The sequence below is a fragment of the Branchiostoma floridae genome, chromosome 10 (genome assembly GCF_000003815.2).
Source record: "Branchiostoma floridae strain S238N-H82 chromosome 10, Bfl_VNyyK, whole genome shotgun sequence".
NCBI classification, from domain to species: Eukaryota; Metazoa; Chordata; class Leptocardii; order Amphioxiformes; family Branchiostomatidae; genus Branchiostoma; species Branchiostoma floridae.
This window is the reverse complement of record NC_049988.1, coordinates 17,055,693-17,074,222: the sequence shown is the minus strand read 5'-3', so window position 1 is coordinate 17,074,222 and position 18,530 is coordinate 17,055,693. Positions and strand designations below refer to the sequence as shown.

General features: G+C 41.4%; 1 protein-coding gene across 2 annotated transcripts; it reads right to left on the bottom strand.

Annotated features, from left to right (window-relative positions):
* Window positions 1-272: 272 nt before the first annotated feature.
* On the bottom strand, window positions 273-16,610 carry LOC118424749 (protein boule-like). 2 transcript variants are annotated; one of them, XM_035833482.1, is made up of 5 exons: window positions 16,457-16,610; window positions 6,105-6,257; window positions 3,491-3,582; window positions 2,390-2,444; window positions 273-394 (listed from the first exon to the last, which is right to left on the bottom strand). In XM_035833482.1, exons 1-5 carry the CDS (start codon window positions 16,457-16,459, stop codon window positions 299-301), a joined length of 399 nt encoding a protein of 132 aa, XP_035689375.1. In that variant the 5' UTR covers window positions 16,460-16,610; the 3' UTR covers window positions 273-298. The 2 variants fall into 2 exon arrangements, with proteins under 2 accessions (XP_035689375.1, XP_035689374.1); XM_035833481.1 differs by lacking the exon at window positions 16,457-16,610 and adding an exon at window positions 8,344-8,998.
* Between the last annotated feature and the right edge of the window lie 1,920 nt (window positions 16,611-18,530).

The window sequence follows — 18,530 nt, the reverse complement described above, 5'->3', positions numbered from 1 at the left end:
AAGGTCTGTTACCAGCCCTGAACAAAGAAGAGTAAGCATCCTGCCAAATACCATATCATACATTTAACTAGCGTATCATACATTTCAGGGCTTACAACACTAACTGTAGAAATATATGGTGAATAACACTGAAAGCCACCAAGCAAAATAATGGGGGTGGAATTTAGCCTGGGATACCAGACCCCAGCCCTATCACAAAAATATCTATCATATTGGGACACGATGATATGATATTTTTGAGATAGGGCTGGGGTCTGGTATCCCAGGCTAGGTGGGGTTGGGAGGAAGCAATACCATTTCATCTGAACACTGGGAACAAACTCACTCTTTTCTTGATGGCTGGACCGATGTTCAGCTTCTTCTCTTTGAAGAGAAAGAGCTGGCCTGCATCTGCCTGCAAGTGGAATGAAAATACATTTACAGGTTTTAAAAAGTTAATCTCAGAAATGTAGCTAAGGGTGGTATGGTGGGATTGTGGTTAGGGTTGCTGACTCAAAACCTGCAGGTGATGGTACAGATTCTTGGACAGCTCAATATCCTCACTTGAAATAACTCAGGTGTAATTGAGTACCTAGCTTTGGCAAAGTCCTAGCCTGGGTACCATTCTCCGCTGGTCGGCTTTGGGTGCCGGCCTTTGGAGTTTACTCCGCCAGCGTCGGGGTGCCACAAAATTAACCTAACCCTGTAAGAACTCCCGCGGCCTGTAGCAATTAACTGCACGGGCGGCCGGCCACCCCTACACCGCCGAAGAGCAACTAGAGCGCCTCAATGGTATGGTACCCAGGCTACCAAAGTCCCTTCCTCCTAAAAAAAGGTCAAGTGTGGACAGCCAAATCTTGAGTATGTTTGAAAACTCACCACACTTATTGGAAAGAGTAGGGAACCTTCCCTCTATAAAATCAACAAACCTGTCTGGATAAACAGCTTGCACAAACCTGATGTGGTTTACCGGATACCAAAAAAGCAAACAAAACAAACAATACAAATTAAACCTACAAATGTATGTAATTGTAAGGAGGGATTGTAACAAAAAGTTAAACCCCAACTGTCAGAAAAAGACAACACAGAAAACCTTACATGCCAACAACTGCTACGAGATAGTTATCAGTTACAAGAAAGAGCAAGTTGACACAAAGGAAGTGGTGAGCCTTAATAAATGTGCAGCACTCTTCAATTGTCTCAATAGATTACTTCTCTTCAAAATGAAATTTTGCACAGCAAAGATGTATAATAACTTTTTTCCGCAGTTAACACTGAAGAGCTGAAACCATGGGTTCTAGACTAGAATAAGATAGACATCCAAAATGTGGCAAAACAAGGCTTGGAGACAGATAGTTATCAGTTACAAGAAAGAGCAAGTTGACACAAAGGAAGTGGTGAGAGACCTAATAAGTGGTCCATTTGGTTGTAGATCAACCCCAGATGGTACAGTTCATCTATCACCACCAACACACTGACAGGAGAGTGCCCCCTGCCCCTGGTCTTCTCTTGGGGCACATTTATTATCCACCCTTGAGCTACCAGCTGAAGGGGAAATTACCCAATGTCTCCATTTTTGACACATGGGCTTGTGCAGTGTGTGGGACCACAAGCACTGCAGAAGTATCAGGTAGCATTGTAGGAATGTGGAGGGGAATTTTGCAGCTGACACATTGAACAATGAAGATCTCTGTGAACATGTCTTTCAGGTGTAGGATGAGGAAAGGCATGGGTCTGCGTTGACCTGAAGAATTTGCCCTGCACACCAAAGGATAACCCCTACTTTCCTCGACAAGTGAGTTTGTTGAGTTCCGAGGAAGTTGATACATGATGATCTGACACAGGGACAAATGACAATCCAAAACATAGATGAACTTATTAATGAAGTAGATTACATTTCTACTAGTCGACTTTCTACTTATCCTTCTTCATGATAGATTATGTATGTTTTGTGATAAGAACAATAGGTATATAGAAGATGAAGCGCACTTTCTTCTAGAATGCTCGCTGTATAAAGATATACGCAATACCTTTGTTAATAGTACTACGCTTGCAAAACAGAAATATGCACAACTAACAAAAGAAGACTTTTTCAAATATATAATGACATCAGTTAACTATGATTTGATAGAAGAACTCTGTAAGTTCGTCTTCACATGTTTTAAGAAGAGGGAGGAAGCATGTAGAAATATTGTTGTAAGTAGAACATAGAATAGCTAACTTATCAGACTCTTTGTATGCGACTTACTGCATTTAGCCCTAGGAGGGCATGAATATGCAATAAACTTCATTGTCATTGTCATTAAACTTCATTGTCATTGTCATTGTCATAAAAAGCTGTCATTAAAAAAGCTACATCTATGTCATTGACAAAACCTTATTTCACCCAAAGGCAAAAGATTTGTTGTACCTGTTTGATCAGCTTGGTGGCTTCCTCATTAGAAGTAAAAGTGACGAAGGCATACCTGGAAGAAAACATAAAAAACTTGTATCAAAAAGACTTTCAAATTTTCTTTTATTTTCTTCATGTCAGCTGGCAGTTTGTCCAACAAAAAAAAAAAACCTAAAAAAACGTCAGAAACATATGATATCCAGGTCCCAATCCCTGCTTGGAGAGTAGGGGACCAGTAACAGTAGCCTGCAAGTCACTGTTCCAGACTTGCCAGGGCCAACACAGGCCAGCTCCTGGTGAGCACATGGGTTAACAACTTTCCTGTCAGTAGTATCCACCTTGCATGTTCTTGTAAGTTGTAGGTTTTCCTGATTAGTTTTGAGTGCCACCCTCAGTTCTAGTGACTGCTGGCAAATTGCTTTGGATAGAGCATGCGCAGGCAGTCACCAGGAACACTCAGGCTATTTCTAGATCAAATTTCTGTTTAATACCTGAAGAGCTGTTTTCTTCACAAGTTTTTCTTCACAAGCTGTTCAGATTAACCCTGATTTCATTATAACTGTGTGTAAAACATATAGCTTACGTGCGTTCCACACTTTTAAGTCTCTGTAAAACTAGGGAAGTTCTCAATTCTCTTGTTGTCACGTAGCAACTTACAACTTGTGTATGTTGAAACCAGATCTAAGGGGTTTCAGATCACTACAGATCCCTACCATTCTGTTTATTTGCCTTCTGGAAGAAATCTACTTCCTGGGCTTGCTAAGTAGGCATTTAATAGCTTACAGTGGTGCAACTTATAAGCTATCTCTATCAGGGGACTAATGAAATTTGGTCTATGTGGAAAGGTAGTCTGTGACTAAACAGGATTCTTGAATGATGCTTGTGTGTATGGAGAAAACTGTCCTTATAACCATCATGACAACCTATGTATAAGGACATACATAGGTTGTCACTGGTACAGGTGTAAGTTACTAACTGTACATGTATGTTTTCATTCTCGAAGCAGAGGTTGGGTCGCAGTAATAGTTGTCGTCAGGATCATTACTGGCTCGCTTTCCTACAACTTCCATCTCTGCGACCCAACCTCTGCTTGGAGAATAGAATGTGACTATGACTTACCCCTTGGTCAATCCCTGCTTGTCAAATATGATCTTTACATCTTTGACAGTCCCGTAGGCACCAAAGTAGCCCTTCAGCTCCTGCTCGGAGGTCTGAACAAAAAATGACATGTCATATTATTACCTGTGAGTTCGAACTTTTTAGCTGTGCTACATACTAGTACTTGCCTTGGTACCATCCTAGTTAGCTTACTGAGGCTCCCATATTCTCTCCCCACTTTGCAAGAGAGCTGAGTATGAGACAACATTAAAACACGGAGCTGAAAACATAACCTCTAGTAAAAAAAACGTCTACAAAATGTGGCAAAATGAGTAAAACATAGCCAGAACCTTTATCTGTCTTTTAAATTCTCACTCACTCACTCAGTCAGTCATTCAAACACCCACTCATCTGCCCACTCACTCACTTACTCACTCATTCACTCAACTGCGCACTTACACACCAACAAAGAAGGGACTAGTAGTACTCTCTTATCTATCAAAGATAACTATCAGGATGAAAGTATCCATTTAATGGGCAAACATAAAACTAATTTGTGCCACATGAGAATCCTGGTTAACTGCCCTTTCAGCTGTTAAAACTTAAAAGTTCTACAAATTGGCTTGGATGCCAGGCTGTTCTCAGGGCACACACAGGCCAGCTCTGAGTCCTTAACTTAAGTTCATGGCCAACATGGCACCAAGAAAGTTAGTGGCAGCCCCCTGAGTAAGCATAAAACCTCCTTGCTCGGACTGCTATAGCCTGGGTACCATGCTCCAGTGAGTCCATAGTAACTGCTGGCTGAAGCTCAACATTAGCAAGTGGACTAAGACTCTAGATCAAGTAGGCCCTGGAAGCCAAGGAGCTGGCCTATAAATAAAGTAGAGAGTAGAGCAGAGTATATATAAAACAGTAAGCCATGGAAACACCCTTGCAAACAGTCTTGTGTACAGGTAGAGCTGTCTCCAGCTTAAAATATTTTTCTGTCCTACTTATTTAGGGAGATCATGCTCTTAATTCTTTAAAATTAATTTTTTCATCTATGTACTAGAATTTCAAGTCATGAAGTTCAGACTTTTGGGATGGGCAGCATAACTTTCTAAGATTTTCAAAACCATGTCGAGAAGCAAAATTTCTGTCCCTGGACTTGTCCTGGAAGACAAATGAGCTGAAGAGGGGTAACGAATTGGTGGAATTTCCTGCCATTTGGGTGACATATCTGTTCTGAATCAAGCCTACATGACCAACTTGCGATGACCCTTGTCTCCCCAGCATAGGGTAGATAAAACGGCAGTAAATCTTTCACAGGTACACACAATAATAACACATTGGAGGGATACAGAACAGATGAGAAGATAAGATCCATCCGTCCAGATTTTCTCAACAGCTGTTTGAACCTGTGCGCATACCACATTCTCATGTAACTATCTGTACATTTGATTTTGACTGCTATCTTCACACAACAGCCAGAGCTCCCATATTCAGTTTCAGTAAACTAACAATGCTGATACTAAGGCCAGCAATATTTAGCTTGTTACAAAAGCATAAATGTACAAGAACAACATGTTTTGGTGGCTCGACTGTCTCAAATCTAAAGGATATACATATGTAGTTACTTTTCTACAACAACTTGTAACTGAGAGGATGGGAGCTGCAGTTAACAAGGTACAGTGAGACCCAAGTTTACCCAAAAGCCATGACAACTATAGGACTTCCATTTCCCAGAAGGCAAACAAAGCTAAAATCAAAGTTCACAGAAAATTAGACTCAATCGTACGTGTGCACCCATTTTGTACTTGCCACAAGAGAAGGCTATATGCAGAGAAGAAAGTGTCTCAGAGTTAACGGAATTTTACAATGCTGCATTTTTACAACGCAAATGGCAGCATATATAAAATTTCGGTAACTCAGGGACATGGTGCAGAAGTGCAACAACAACAACAACAACAAACAAATATATATTTTAGCTCAAACTAAAAAGTTAAACAGAGATAGCATTAAGAAAGGCTAAAATCAAAATAGACCATAATATTGTAGGAATATATGAAAAAAAGGTACGACTTCACAGTCAAACAAACACTACCCTAGAAGAACAAGGAACAAACTCAGAGGGCAGACTTCTATTACTAGAATGTTCTACTGCAGTCAGGAGTGGAAAGAAAAACTATCAAGGCAAAATTAAAATTAGGTAAACATAAAATGCTTGAGATACTACAGGCGGCCTCTCTTTCCAGAGATGGTATTAAGGATGTCTCTTGCTGAGTACAACTAATTAATCTCCAGGCAGATTTACCAGTGTCATAAGATAGTATCAAAGCTGGCCAAGGAGTACAGCTGGCCAAAGGGAGTCATCAGCCACTGGGGTAGCATACACAGTCCTTGGTGGGCTTCACTCCTCTGGCAGCTTTTGATAATCCTAGTTTCCAGCCATGTTATACTTATAAGTCATAGCTCAGAGTCAGAGTCTCTTCTGTCCTCTCCAAAAAATATGGATACCAGGCTAGCTTTTTATACTATCTCATGCTACCGTAGGATCTCTTTGAAGATTACTTAAGTACAACATGAAACAGAGTTTTTATCACTGTTGAGATGGCAAGGTGTGGGTACTAGTACCAAGGAGGTTGCTAGTACTTACCCCAGCTGTCACTCCTCCCACAAAGATACGTCCATCTATCTTGGTGCCAGAGGGGATCTTGTACTTGTAAGTGTTGGGTCCAGTGGAGGGGGACGTCACCTCGGTGGAGGGTGTCGAGGCTGGGATTGGTGAAGTGCCCTGCACAGAGTCAGTCTGGAAAATATGTCCAAAAATACACCAATTATCATAACTGTAATAGTTAAAGGAGAAAATTCATACGAAGCACACCAGCAACTGACAAGCAAGAGCATTTTAGGTGAAGTATCATTGACTGAAAGTTGAAAAAGCAGCTCTCTTGTTCGTGTAAATGAAAATTATATTTCACTTACTTTCCTCTCAGTCTTTCATTTTCAACAAGTGAAAGTAGAAAAAAAGTTTTCAATGGGAAGAGAATACAAGAAAAAAAGGTTTATTTAGATCCATCAAACCTCATTCATTCAGTGTAATATAAGTTTTTAATGGGAATAAAAAGTTCTCTTTTTCACTTCAGTCTATCTCTGAAAAAAAAAAACACCTTCCTACATAATAATTTAACCCTAAACTACACATCCTCTTTCAACTGTCTTATAGCTAAAAAACTGGATGGTATGGCTAAAAAAACTAGACAGTTCAAGACAAAGTGTCTTTCAACCGTTTTCTCAGAATACCTCAGTACCTCACACAGATATCCTCTCAAACGCAAGTCTACGAAAGCTTCACCTTCCGCACTGGTATTCCAGTGCTGATTCAATGCTCAAAGCCCCCTCAGCACTGGCTTTCCAGTGCTGAAGAAAGTTCAGCACTGGTTTTCCAGTGTGCTGAATGGCTCTGTTCCAGTGCTGAAGCTCCGTCAGGACTGGAATTCCAGTGCTGAATACTGTTCCAGCACTCGTTTTCCAGTGCTAAACTCATTTCAGCACTGGTTTTCCAGTGCTAGACTGCCGTCAGCACTAGTTACCCAGTGCTGAAATCGCTGTCAGCACTGGAACCGAGTGCTGATATACAAAAGCTTCACCTTCCGCACTGGATTTACCAGTGCTCAGGGACACTTCAGCACTGGAACACTAGTGCTGAGGGATCTTCAGCACTGGAAAACGAGTGCTGACGTCTTTTCAGCACTGGAATGATCTTCAAACCAGTGCTGAAGTCTTTCCAGAATTGCAGTGTCCTAGTGATGAGAGCGGTACTTGGTGAAGATTCGCATAAAAAAATAAGTAACCTGATGCCAAGAAACCGAAGTTGTGCAGATGTGCAATTGAAACTTGACATATGTATAATGTATACGAGTTAGATATAATTTTGTAAAAGTACTGAGAGCAGTACTTGGCAAAAATTCTAATATAGATATGGTCCAAGTTCATCAAAAGTCCAAATCTGAGTTATTGCATTTGTTGTGTAACGTGTAGGAATTGGATTATATATCTATAAAAGATAGAATGTCATTAAAAATGGATTGCAAAATTTATTGTGTGTGATTTCAAATCATAATTACAGCCCTTCTGGAAATGACTTGAGTTACCAGCACGGGATATCGTCCGAGCACTCGGTTTCCAGTGCTGACGCCGGCTTTTCCAGTGCTGAGAGAGCGTCAGCACTGGAAAACCAGTGCTGACGAACATTCAGCACTGGAAATCCAGTGCTGAAGCCATCTTGAGCACTGGAACCGAGTGCTGAAAAAGGACGGTGAAGCTTTCGTAGTTTTGCCTCTCAAACAAAAACCTGTTCCTAAATTTTCAGATCACTGGGACTTTTGAATCCTAACAGAAAAGCATTTCCTGCCATAAATCAGCATGTGAAGAGAGGAAGGCCCAAAGAGAGCCCTTCGTATTCATGAGGCAGAAAACGAAAGAAAAGGATTGAAATCCAAACACCTCTCAATAACAATGGCAAATGTAAACAAGCACTAAAGGAAAATCCATCAGCATGGAACAAGCTGGTCTCTTGTAAAAGACTGACCAAAAAGTAATTGAAAAGTTTCAGCAAAACCTCATTGGTTTCAGCAAACTTTAAAAGTAGACATTAACAAGTGTGCTCATGGAGACAAAACCTCCTACCTGGCCAACATGATCTACTCTGCTATACTTTCTCTTTCTTTCAACCCAACCCTTTTGGCCACTGTATGAATTTATGTAAAAAGTGGGCAAGAAAAATTTCAGCATGTTTCTACCTTCGAAGCAAGTTAGTGAACAAAAGGAAAACAAAGCTGGCTACATTGCAAATCAAATGAAACGTAAAAGAAAAAAAGAAAAGAAAAACTCACCGGAGAGTAAGGGAAATACACGTAATAGTGGTACGGCGAATAGTTGCTATACTGCGGTAGGGCTAACGGCTCGGAAATGTTCAAAGGCTCGGAAATGTTCAACTGTGCGCTCATAGAGCTGATGAGGTCGTCAACGGCACAGTTGTTGTTCACATCAACCGGAACTTTCTCGTAATGCACAGGGACTTCTGTTTTGGCAGGAACTTTCAAGCCAGGAACTTTCTCGGTATTGCAAAAAGCCGGAACATCACTACTCTTGTAGGGAACTATTTCACTACACACAAGTACATCAGTCTTGCTGGGAACTTCAGTGCACACAACAGGCACGTTGCAGGCGGCAGCAGGCATGATGGACGCTTGGGACAAGTGGCTACAGGTTTTCCCTCCAAAACTAGAGCACAGCTCCACACACAACCACTCCACAGCGCTTCTTGCTCAGGAGTGAACCCTGAAATTTGCAGCTGAGCAGAAGGGAGGGACCGTGTGACAGCCAATCATCGCCCACACAAGCAGCCTGTTTTCCAGATGGTGACTCCGCCCCTAATGACACCCCTCTCATTTTATGTGCAGCTTGGGAAAAACCCTCTTATCTGGGTCAGGATCAAGCTATTCATCAACTTTGGGATGGAGAAATGAAAACAGCTAGGACAAGCCTGCTTCAGAACAAAGACCTACAAACTTCAGAAGGAGCAGTGCTGGGTATGTCAAAATCTAGAAGTCTCAAACTTTTAAGCTTCAAATGTTTAGAATAGGCAAGGAGCTTTTATCAGTTAAAAGCTCCTTGGAATAGGCAAGGAAAGCTCCTTGGAATAGGTGGAAGCACCAGGAAGAATATGGAGGCAAAATAAATATTATGACTTCATTTTCTACCATCTTCAGCTGTACACAGTATTTTGTACAAGAAAGTTCAAAGTAGAATTCTCTGACAGTCATACAGGAAACTTTCAAAACAGTAAAAGGCTCTTCAGCCTATTTCTTTCTAAAGGAAAGCAGTTTGAAGATCCACTGTCTACTGTACTCAGTTTTATTTCCTTGTGAAATATGGAAGACAATAGGGGAGACTGCTTTGTAATTCATATCTTTCATGGCTTAGGAAAAACAATACCCCAGGAGAAAGCAAGTTTGCAAAGCCTCTTTACAGAAGGGATCTCAGCACCTAGGTGAGAAATGGATGATCTGGGATGAGCAGAGATCAATCAGGTGGTTAGCACCTCAGGTTCCCACAGGAGTTCAGCTTTTCCATATGGACCCCTATCCATAGGTCCATATGGACCCAGAATTTAGGAGAGAAAGGGCAAAGCAAGCTGAACAAAGTAACTTGTAGAATAATTGAAAGGGAATATGTTTGACACAAACAAAACTGTTGTCCTGATAGGTTTTAAAAAACAACTCAATCAAGGCAAAGGCTTGGTTTCAGGTTTTCAATATGTGCCTAATCCATATGGAGTATTTTCACTAATTTCAGTACCCTATTGAGGCTATTCTTATAGAAACGCTTCTAGAGTAATGTATGATAGGCTCTTAGAATAAACTGGAGACAGAGGTTTGTTTCCTTTTGTCTAGGCCAAATCAATTATTGTTTCATAGCAACACACAATTTTTCAGCCTGTTGACAGGAAAAAAACCTCAAACTTTCAAAGCACTCCTAGATGTGCTCTGGTACAAAATCTACCTTGATATTATGTCAATCTTGTCCCTATATGGCTATAACAAGCACGGGCAATAAGTATTTTTAGACCTGGATATATAATTAGACCTAGACTGGCTAGGCCTAGAGGTTTTGCTGCATTTGCCATTTTCCAAAATGATACAGAAATGGTTGACTCAAAAGTAAACAAACTTAAAAATAAACAAACTTAAAAATAGGACAATTGGAGCTTGTAGTTGATCGCTGTATGAGTTGAACTTTTCCATACTCTCCCAGTGAAACTCTCCCAGTAAAACTCTTCTAAAACCCCACAATAGAATAACGTCAGCCTTTGCCCCTGCAGTTCCCAAGGACCTCAGTCAACAGTGGAGTGTGATGTAACACTTGTGAGCCTGATAAGGAGCTGACTTCATTACAGATCAAACAGGGGGTGACAAGAGGCACGGTTTGCTCACAACCTCATTAGTGGTTTGGTACCACAGTGCGAACTGATCAAATGCCCTTTGGGCACTTGGGGAAAGTAAACGTTATTGGGTTTACATAAACTTCAATGGGATTAGAAAGATTAGAAAGGGAAACCACCAGCTTAGGGACCGTACGATATTTATTGGGGGGGGAGGGCTGGTGCATTGGAAGTCTGATCAAAAAAATTTTTGATGGCCCTCCCCTCCATCTCAAAAAAATTTAACGTGACCCTCCCCCTCCACCTCAAAAAAATCAACATGGCCCTCCCCCCCGACAGGCAAAATCAAACGGGTAGAAAAACAACCGATGAAATAATCTTAATCGACGTCAGGGCACAAGGGCGCCAGTGTTCTTGCCACACCTGGATTTTTTCACAGCGTCAGGGCAGGGGTCCGGGCTCCCCGGGAAAATTTGGATTTTCAGACCCTCTAAAACAGAATTTCCTGCAATTTGAGAGGAAAATTATGCGCTCGAGATTGGTTGCCGGTTGCCTTTTTTACTCCCGTTTTTCAGTAATCGACGTCTGCCCTCTCCCCCAAAATACGTTATAACTTACTATAAGCTCGGGGAATCAGCAGTCCGTGATCTGGCCCGGGTATTATTTGTCCAGTCATGTCTATATGAAAATTTTGGGTTTTTGATGCTTCCAAACAGGGCTCTAGCCAGTGAGTTCGTCAGCCCATGGAAAAATCCTGCCAATTTTTTTCCGGCATTGAATAAAAAATGCCTACCTCGTGCGATCGATGTTGCGCCCTCCCGCATCAAATCAGTTTTTCCAGAGGATAGAATGACGGCGCCATCACACCTTGTGTTTTTTTCTACTTTCTTTTTTCTATTTTGCCCGATGATTTTACTCAAATTTATCATTTATCGAATCGGTCGGGTTTTACAAGGCCGCGCCGTCATTTTCCAGGAGCGTGCGTTTGTTTCGTGCGACCTCAGGTAACCCCGTTTTCGGCGTGAAATCTTTTGCTCACCGCTGGATTTCTTTTGACATAGAGTAGAGTAGACCAAGAACGTTATACATTATACGAAGGAGGGTGATCTGCTGCGTCTTTGGCAGTGATCAGTGCCGGTTTAGCCTCGAAGGAGTAGCCAAAAGACGTCCCAACGTGCGTGCGATCGACAGTCCGTCTGGGGAGGGGGGCGTGCCGCGCCATGTGCTGTCGATCGACGCTTGACAACAATATTGCGGCCCCTTTTCTGCCGCAAATTTTGTCCTTTTGAAACAAAAGAAATGTTGTAAATAAAAAATAAAGTGTATAGTTTTGGATTCTTCACATATTTACCGCGCACCGCTTTTGTAACTTAAATATTTGGGGAAACTCAGCCGTGCCGAGTGCGTCTTTCCAGAAAAAAATAAGTCCGTAGACGGAATGACGTATGCCTGGCAGGAACGCTGGTCCAGGGCAGCGCCACTTTGGGGGACCTAGGGGGGCGAAGCCCCCCGGAAGCTCTTGCATTTTAGGCTATTCAGAAGGCTTATTTTATCAGTTTTAGGGCCATGTCAAGATATCAAAACAAAAAATAGTATAAACAATTCTTTCAAAAAAATTAACATGGCCCTCCCCCCTATCGCAAAAAAAATTAACATGGCCCTCCCCCCACCTCAAAAAAAATTAACATGGCCCTCCCCCCCTAATGCACCAGCCCTCCCCCCCTGATAAATATCGTACAGTCCCTTATGCAAACATAGTGACAGTCTGCCAGACTACTGCCCTATAGATTTGCGAAGAGAGCTTTGCCATTTTCTGCTCAGTGATGATATCCTTCTAAAACAACTAACTCTCCTCAAGGAGGTTAACTTTAGTAAAGATATAAACAAATTTTACTATACTATACTACAAATGTACTAGTAAAGCTAATGCAAACATAATGAAACCTCATTGCTGAAACCGAAACTTCATCACTTTCGGACCTGCAATATCCTTGATTCTAAGAATCATAGCTTAGGCATTGGCTACATTGTTTGTTTGTTTTACCTATTGTCATCATTATTCATCATATGTGAACTTGAAGAGGTCTAGGGACGAATCTGGCTTCCGTGTCACTGACCAATCTTGTGCCCTTACTTTACACCTTACCTATTGTATAAATTAAATTCTTTTAGATAAGTGTGACACAGTGTTGTGAGGCAATGTCTGTGCCTTTGAATGCAAAGCTGTGAGCTAAATGTAGCTGCATGTACTTCCATAGCCTGGATTCCATACCCCAACCTCAAGATATATCTTTCGTGTTGGCCCTGCACGATACACGATAGATACTTGAGATCGGGCTGGGGTTTGGTAACCAGGCTAGTACTTCCAGGCAACACTTCCTCTTTCAAGCCAAGGAAAGCTGTCCTAAATCCTGACATGGAAACAGGAAATGTAACTTGATGTAACTGTGACAATTGGGAGCACTCATTTGTCACTTTGGAACCAACAGACCACCACATTTTCTGTCTGGGGTTCTCAGCAGGATATCAACCTCTTCCTTCAGAAGGCAAACTCAGGGTAATTCATTGTTTACAGTCTTATGAAATCTTTCTTCTTGACCGGATCTGTTCAGTCGATAGATAATACCAAAAGGAAGCAATGTTGGTTGAAATGCTGTCGAAATAGTAGCAATTTGTTGTACAAAATGGATAGGAAGCTGCATTCATTTCTTGCAGAAGTACGTAAGCCGGCAAGTCAATCAATTAAATTAACTTGTCAAATGAATAATTCCAATGATTGAAATTCTGTCAGGAAATCCATATTTTCTTTAATACAGGTGAAAAAGTGGGTTTCAACAAGGAGGTTAAGAGTAGAGTAGAGTAGAGTTAAGCATCACCAAACTGACCATGCCAAATGGGTCTGACCCTTTTGACTGTGTTTGTGATCTGGTGGCCTTGGTTCGATTCCCGGGAGCCACGAGACTTTCTACTTTCTACTGACATTGATGGTGCTTGAAACCCACTGTAACATGGTTCCAAACACAGTTTTTATTTCCTTCGGCCTGTAGAGGATGGCTTTTTCAGAACCTGGAACTGATTTTATGGTGAATACTTAGCTCTGATTTAGCTTCATCAATTAGCCTTAGTTCCTGCCCACACAACATGGGTACATACCAGGGGGCCCCAAAGCCCTTTTCCGTAGAGCGTAATCGGCGGTTTTAATTCTACGTACTCCGTAGCGGGACCGCTCGAATTCAACGTAGAGCGTAATCGGTGCATTTTGCGTCGAGCGATATTGGCCCCTTTAATTTAACGTATTACGTAGAAGCTAACCGGATTTTACCGTAAAACGTAATTCATATTAATTTTTCGTCAAGCGTAATCAAAGTTTCATTAAACTTAACTAGTCTACCGGCAAATTTTACCCGCGAAAATGCTGGAAATTGCGTTTCAAAGGGTCCAGATTTCAAAATTTCGCCGGACATTCTTTGCTATGGCTCAACACTTCGGCACTGGACATGGTGAAAATATGTTGCAGGAGCGTCGTCCCCCCAACTAGTTGAAATTTTTACCGACCTTAGCTTAGTTAACAAGCAAAATGTGCCCCTTAAATGCAGGAAATGGCATTTCAGAGGGTCGAGATTTCAATTTTTCTCCGGGCGCCGGGCGAACCTTGCCAAGGCTTGCGACGGCTTGGGCCTAGCCTCCGGCGCTCACGATTCTCCGGCGCTCGTCGCCCTCAAAGACGTTTCTCTGACAGAAATGTCATTACATTGAGCATATGGTCTGCCAGCAAAATTTGTCCCTCAAAATGCAGGAAATGGTGTTTCAGAGGGTAAAAATTTCCAAATTTTCCCGTACCTACCTTGCGACAGTTCGACTGTTCGTGCTTTCGGCACTCGAAATCTGAAAATGATGTTTGGGGGCGTTGCCCAGCTTAAAGTTAAAACCATGTGAATTTCTAATTGGATGCTATTTAACTTAGCTTAGTCTGTGAGCAAAATTCGCCCTTCAAAATGCTTAAAATGGCGTTTTAGAGGGTCAAGATTTCACAATATTCCCGGAGGAGCATGCCCCCGGACGCCCTAGGATTGTCGCGCCTCCGCTTTCGGTGCTACAAGTGCTGAAAATTACGTCACATAAGAAATTTGCTGTCGCCGCCTTTGGCCAGCAAGACGTCTTTAGAAGTTAAGTTTTAATCTTATTGATGGAATTATCAGTTTTGTTTAAATATCATCTTCACATGTTCTGCCGTCGGCGGAGTTCAGCCAAAAGACAATAAATATTTGCATAATGCATTATGAAATTTCGTAATTTAGCGTAGAGCGTAATGAAGCGTCCATAATTTAGCGTATTACGTAGCCGGCCTCCCGAATTTAGCGTAGAGCGTTGTCGGTACCCCCCCTTGGGGGCCCTCATACCAGTTTGAAGGGACTTGCTGCAAAACAAAAAAGGTTTTCGGAAATGGTTTGTAGGCCCAGATTGTGAATTCCTTTCATTTATGCTTGTCCCAGGTTGTTTTTCTTTCATGTATTATCATATTGTTCACTAATATGTCACAAAACAAGAAAACACCATGCTGATTTTGATCACAATCTTGTGTCATCTGTGTACCCAAGAAAAAACTGAAGTCAAGTTTCACCCCTGAAAATATTTGCAAACAATTTCTTTTCCTTATCAAAGCCTTTCTCAGTTTCTGGTAATTTTGATGAATGGACTACATGTTTCCTGAGATCTACCTCTAGAGCATTCATTTGCATCAAAAACACCTGCACTATGTGGGAAGCATATGGTTTAGATTCAGCGCATCTGGTGAGCACGTGCATGGCCGAGATCTGACTCGGAAAACAACCGGGCAACATTTGTCAACTCATCGGTGGTACAGGCCACCCATGCCCGAGGAAGAAATCCGCTTTGTCCGGCCAAGGTCCTTGGTCCGGCTACTATGGTCCGGCGGTATTACAACGAGATTTTCTCCATGAAATCTACACGTGTCGGTGCTTGAATTTCGCCATGGGACCTAGTCTTATGGTGTTAAGTAAACTAGGTATTTGTAAGGAATTTTAGGAGCACATTTGGGGATTTTTCGGGAAGAAACACGATGCGCGGACCGACAAAATGTCCCCTCGGGGACCCACGCACCTTCCCCCGCATGTCGCCCCCGACTAACCCCGGCGCTCCAACCGGAACGAAAACTTCACCCCGCTAATTATTTTGGGAGTAGGACAAATGCACGAATGTCATGAATCAAGTTGTCGTCTTTGTCTTTGAAGTTTCCTTGACAGAACGAAAGGAGGAAGTGAAAAAAAAGTCATAAGTTATAGCAGAAGCCATACTACAGAAGCCATTGCCTGGCTGAGAAAATTCAACTTCAAGTAGCCAATTTTTCGTGGGAATCGAATGTAAATTAATGAAAGCTCCTTCGTAAAATCAACTCTTCCTTGATTTCTTTATTTCCTTACGTTACATAAAAAATATCTGAACTGTTCTTAACTTTTTAGGGACTACAATTTCATTTGACCTTCAGAATAATTCTTCTAATCCAATGCAAGAATTCGTTCAGTATAGGAAATCACGATTGAAAAAACACATTAACGTTAAGTTATAAAAGCTCAGTGAGTTAAGTTGCATTAGGACGTTTTCTTCTGAATTCTTGTGATATCAATAAAAACCTAACGCATGGATTTATAGTTTTTTATGTATTAATTATGACCTTCGTCGCTTGATCTTCTTGTCTTTATGAATAGATAAACAGTTGTCCGTGAATATCAAATGTCTGAATCTGAGAGGAAAAGCCAAACGTTTCCCGCTTTCTTGGACCTAACAACCCTTAAAACTTGTTGTACTGCAAATAAATTGAAATCTCCATGCCTTTTAAACGTTTTAGTCGTCCATGGAGTAGGTTGAAACGTTTAAATCCAAATTTCTCGCTCCCCTGTGGCAAATTTACGAGTTTTTACAACCCCCATGCTGACCGTGACATGCCTCGCAGACGACATGCACTTGTCGTCCAATTTCCCGCTAATTCGTGACACACATGGAAGAACTGCGCTCTCTAACGGTTCCTATGGGTATATACTCACCATTCTGAACGAAATGTTGAGGAATTTCTTACAGGAAAACCGAGTAAAAACAGACGAAGACGGCACAGAACAGGACAAGTCACTTTACAACAAAACGGTCGTCTGAAACGGTTGTCCTTAGATACATTATGACTGACATGTCAAAAGAGCGGGAAAATATGGACGGGGCCATATGAAGGCGGGTAAATTTATTACAAAACGAAACTAATATCAAACGTACTTCTACATAAAGACACCATAACAAAAAATTGTATTTATTGTATATATGTTTAATAGGTTTGAAAGAAGAAAACGTCGCATGTAGATAGATTTTGAAGTTACTTTTGCTTGACCCAATATCTACTGACCCCTCCACACTAATGGTACTGCCAAGATGTCACAGTATTCCAAAGTCTAGAATGACGACAGTGATGGCACTGTCTGGAACGAACAACACAGAATTCGTCAGAAAAACAGGTCTGATTTGCTCAACTTCTCCACAAATAATTTGATAAACCTCCATCATCATATTCAATGCTTTGCAAATTTCAGGTTCTATACCATATATTATGATGTAATGCAGGTTCTTTTTGATTTTTGAAAGGAGACACCCCACACGATCTCATCATATGCTTGCGTCAGGTGTTACCGGGGCAACGGCTTAACGTACCGGTCAGGTTTACACGAATGGGTAATGATGATGTACAAAAAGTTCGTCTTTCAATCTTTTCGTGATGACAATCTGGCTTTGGATACTAACTGATACAGATAACCTGTAACGTAACAAGTGACCGTCTTTAAGACCATCCGGCCATTGTGACTCTTTTCGGTGGTTCATTTTCCATCACCAGATTAACTTGGAATCCTGTCTGTTGTTCGGTTCCCGACATATGCTGGTATGGGAATTTTTTTCTGTCAATCTGCCTCTTTTCCTGAAACACAACCGTTATCAGTCAGGGAAAACAGGGGAGCTAACGGAGAAGAGAAGAAGAAGAAGAAGAACTATTAACGTTAGTAAACGAAACATTTCTCTATAAGTAACGTTATAACGTTAATTGTAATTTCCCAAATGCAGCTAGACAAGCCTCCTATCGAAAACATACCTATTTTACCATTTCCAGCTATAAAAAAGCGAGGAAAAGTTATTTCCATTTTACATCTTTTTTGTCGTGACGTGAACAGGGCAGAAGAGGGAGGACGTGAGTGAGTTCTAGTGTGTAGAAAATGTGTAATAAGGGTCTTCAATCATTCTTTATTCGTCTAACATTAACAGTTAGTAGTTACAAGATCTCCAAACAGATGTTGGGATGAAATATGACGTTTTGTGATTCCAGAATGTCATCAGAAAAGCCCGGTCCGCCCTATGGCTACCAGCAGATCGAAAACATAACCATCTTTCACCCTCTAATATCTGCTTGAAGTTTACAACCCCTAATGACTTCACACAGAGAAAATGGGAGGGGTGGGACGGTCCGGGTGGGACACACCAGCATGCTACGATAATCTTTTTTCGACAATATGCTAATTGCTAAATTATACTCTGGACAAAAACTGACAAATTTGCGTTACACCTTTCCATTTTCATCCGAGGCGCCTCCCTACAGCGCACACTGTGTCGGTTTTGCTAAGCTGACCACACAACGACAAAATATAAATCAGCTAGTATTTCTTAGAAATGACTTTCGTGTGTTTATATGATCTTATATCTGTTTGCTGGAAACTGCTGTTCTGTGAACCATGGTGGTAAGAATACAAAAAGACTTATCAAAATCCTGGCACAGACAAGGATAGAGTGTTTGAAAATATAATGTTCTTTATTGCTTGATTGAATGTAGTCTCCTTCACCGACCTCTCTGGGAACCTTGGCGAATTTTTTTTTCGCGGTTAAAATTCGCCAATCGAAAAAATTATGAAAGGAAAAGGTCACGATTTTTCCAACCAACGTATCAAGGCTAAACGGCGAGGCGAAAAGAATGAGCAAAGCAATGATTATTATTAAATGAGCCAACCAGCGAACAGAGCCAGTGGTTGTTTTGTTTCTACGGAGGATGGTACCGAGGGTAAAGGATCATTGTCCTGCCTCTTTCTTACTCTC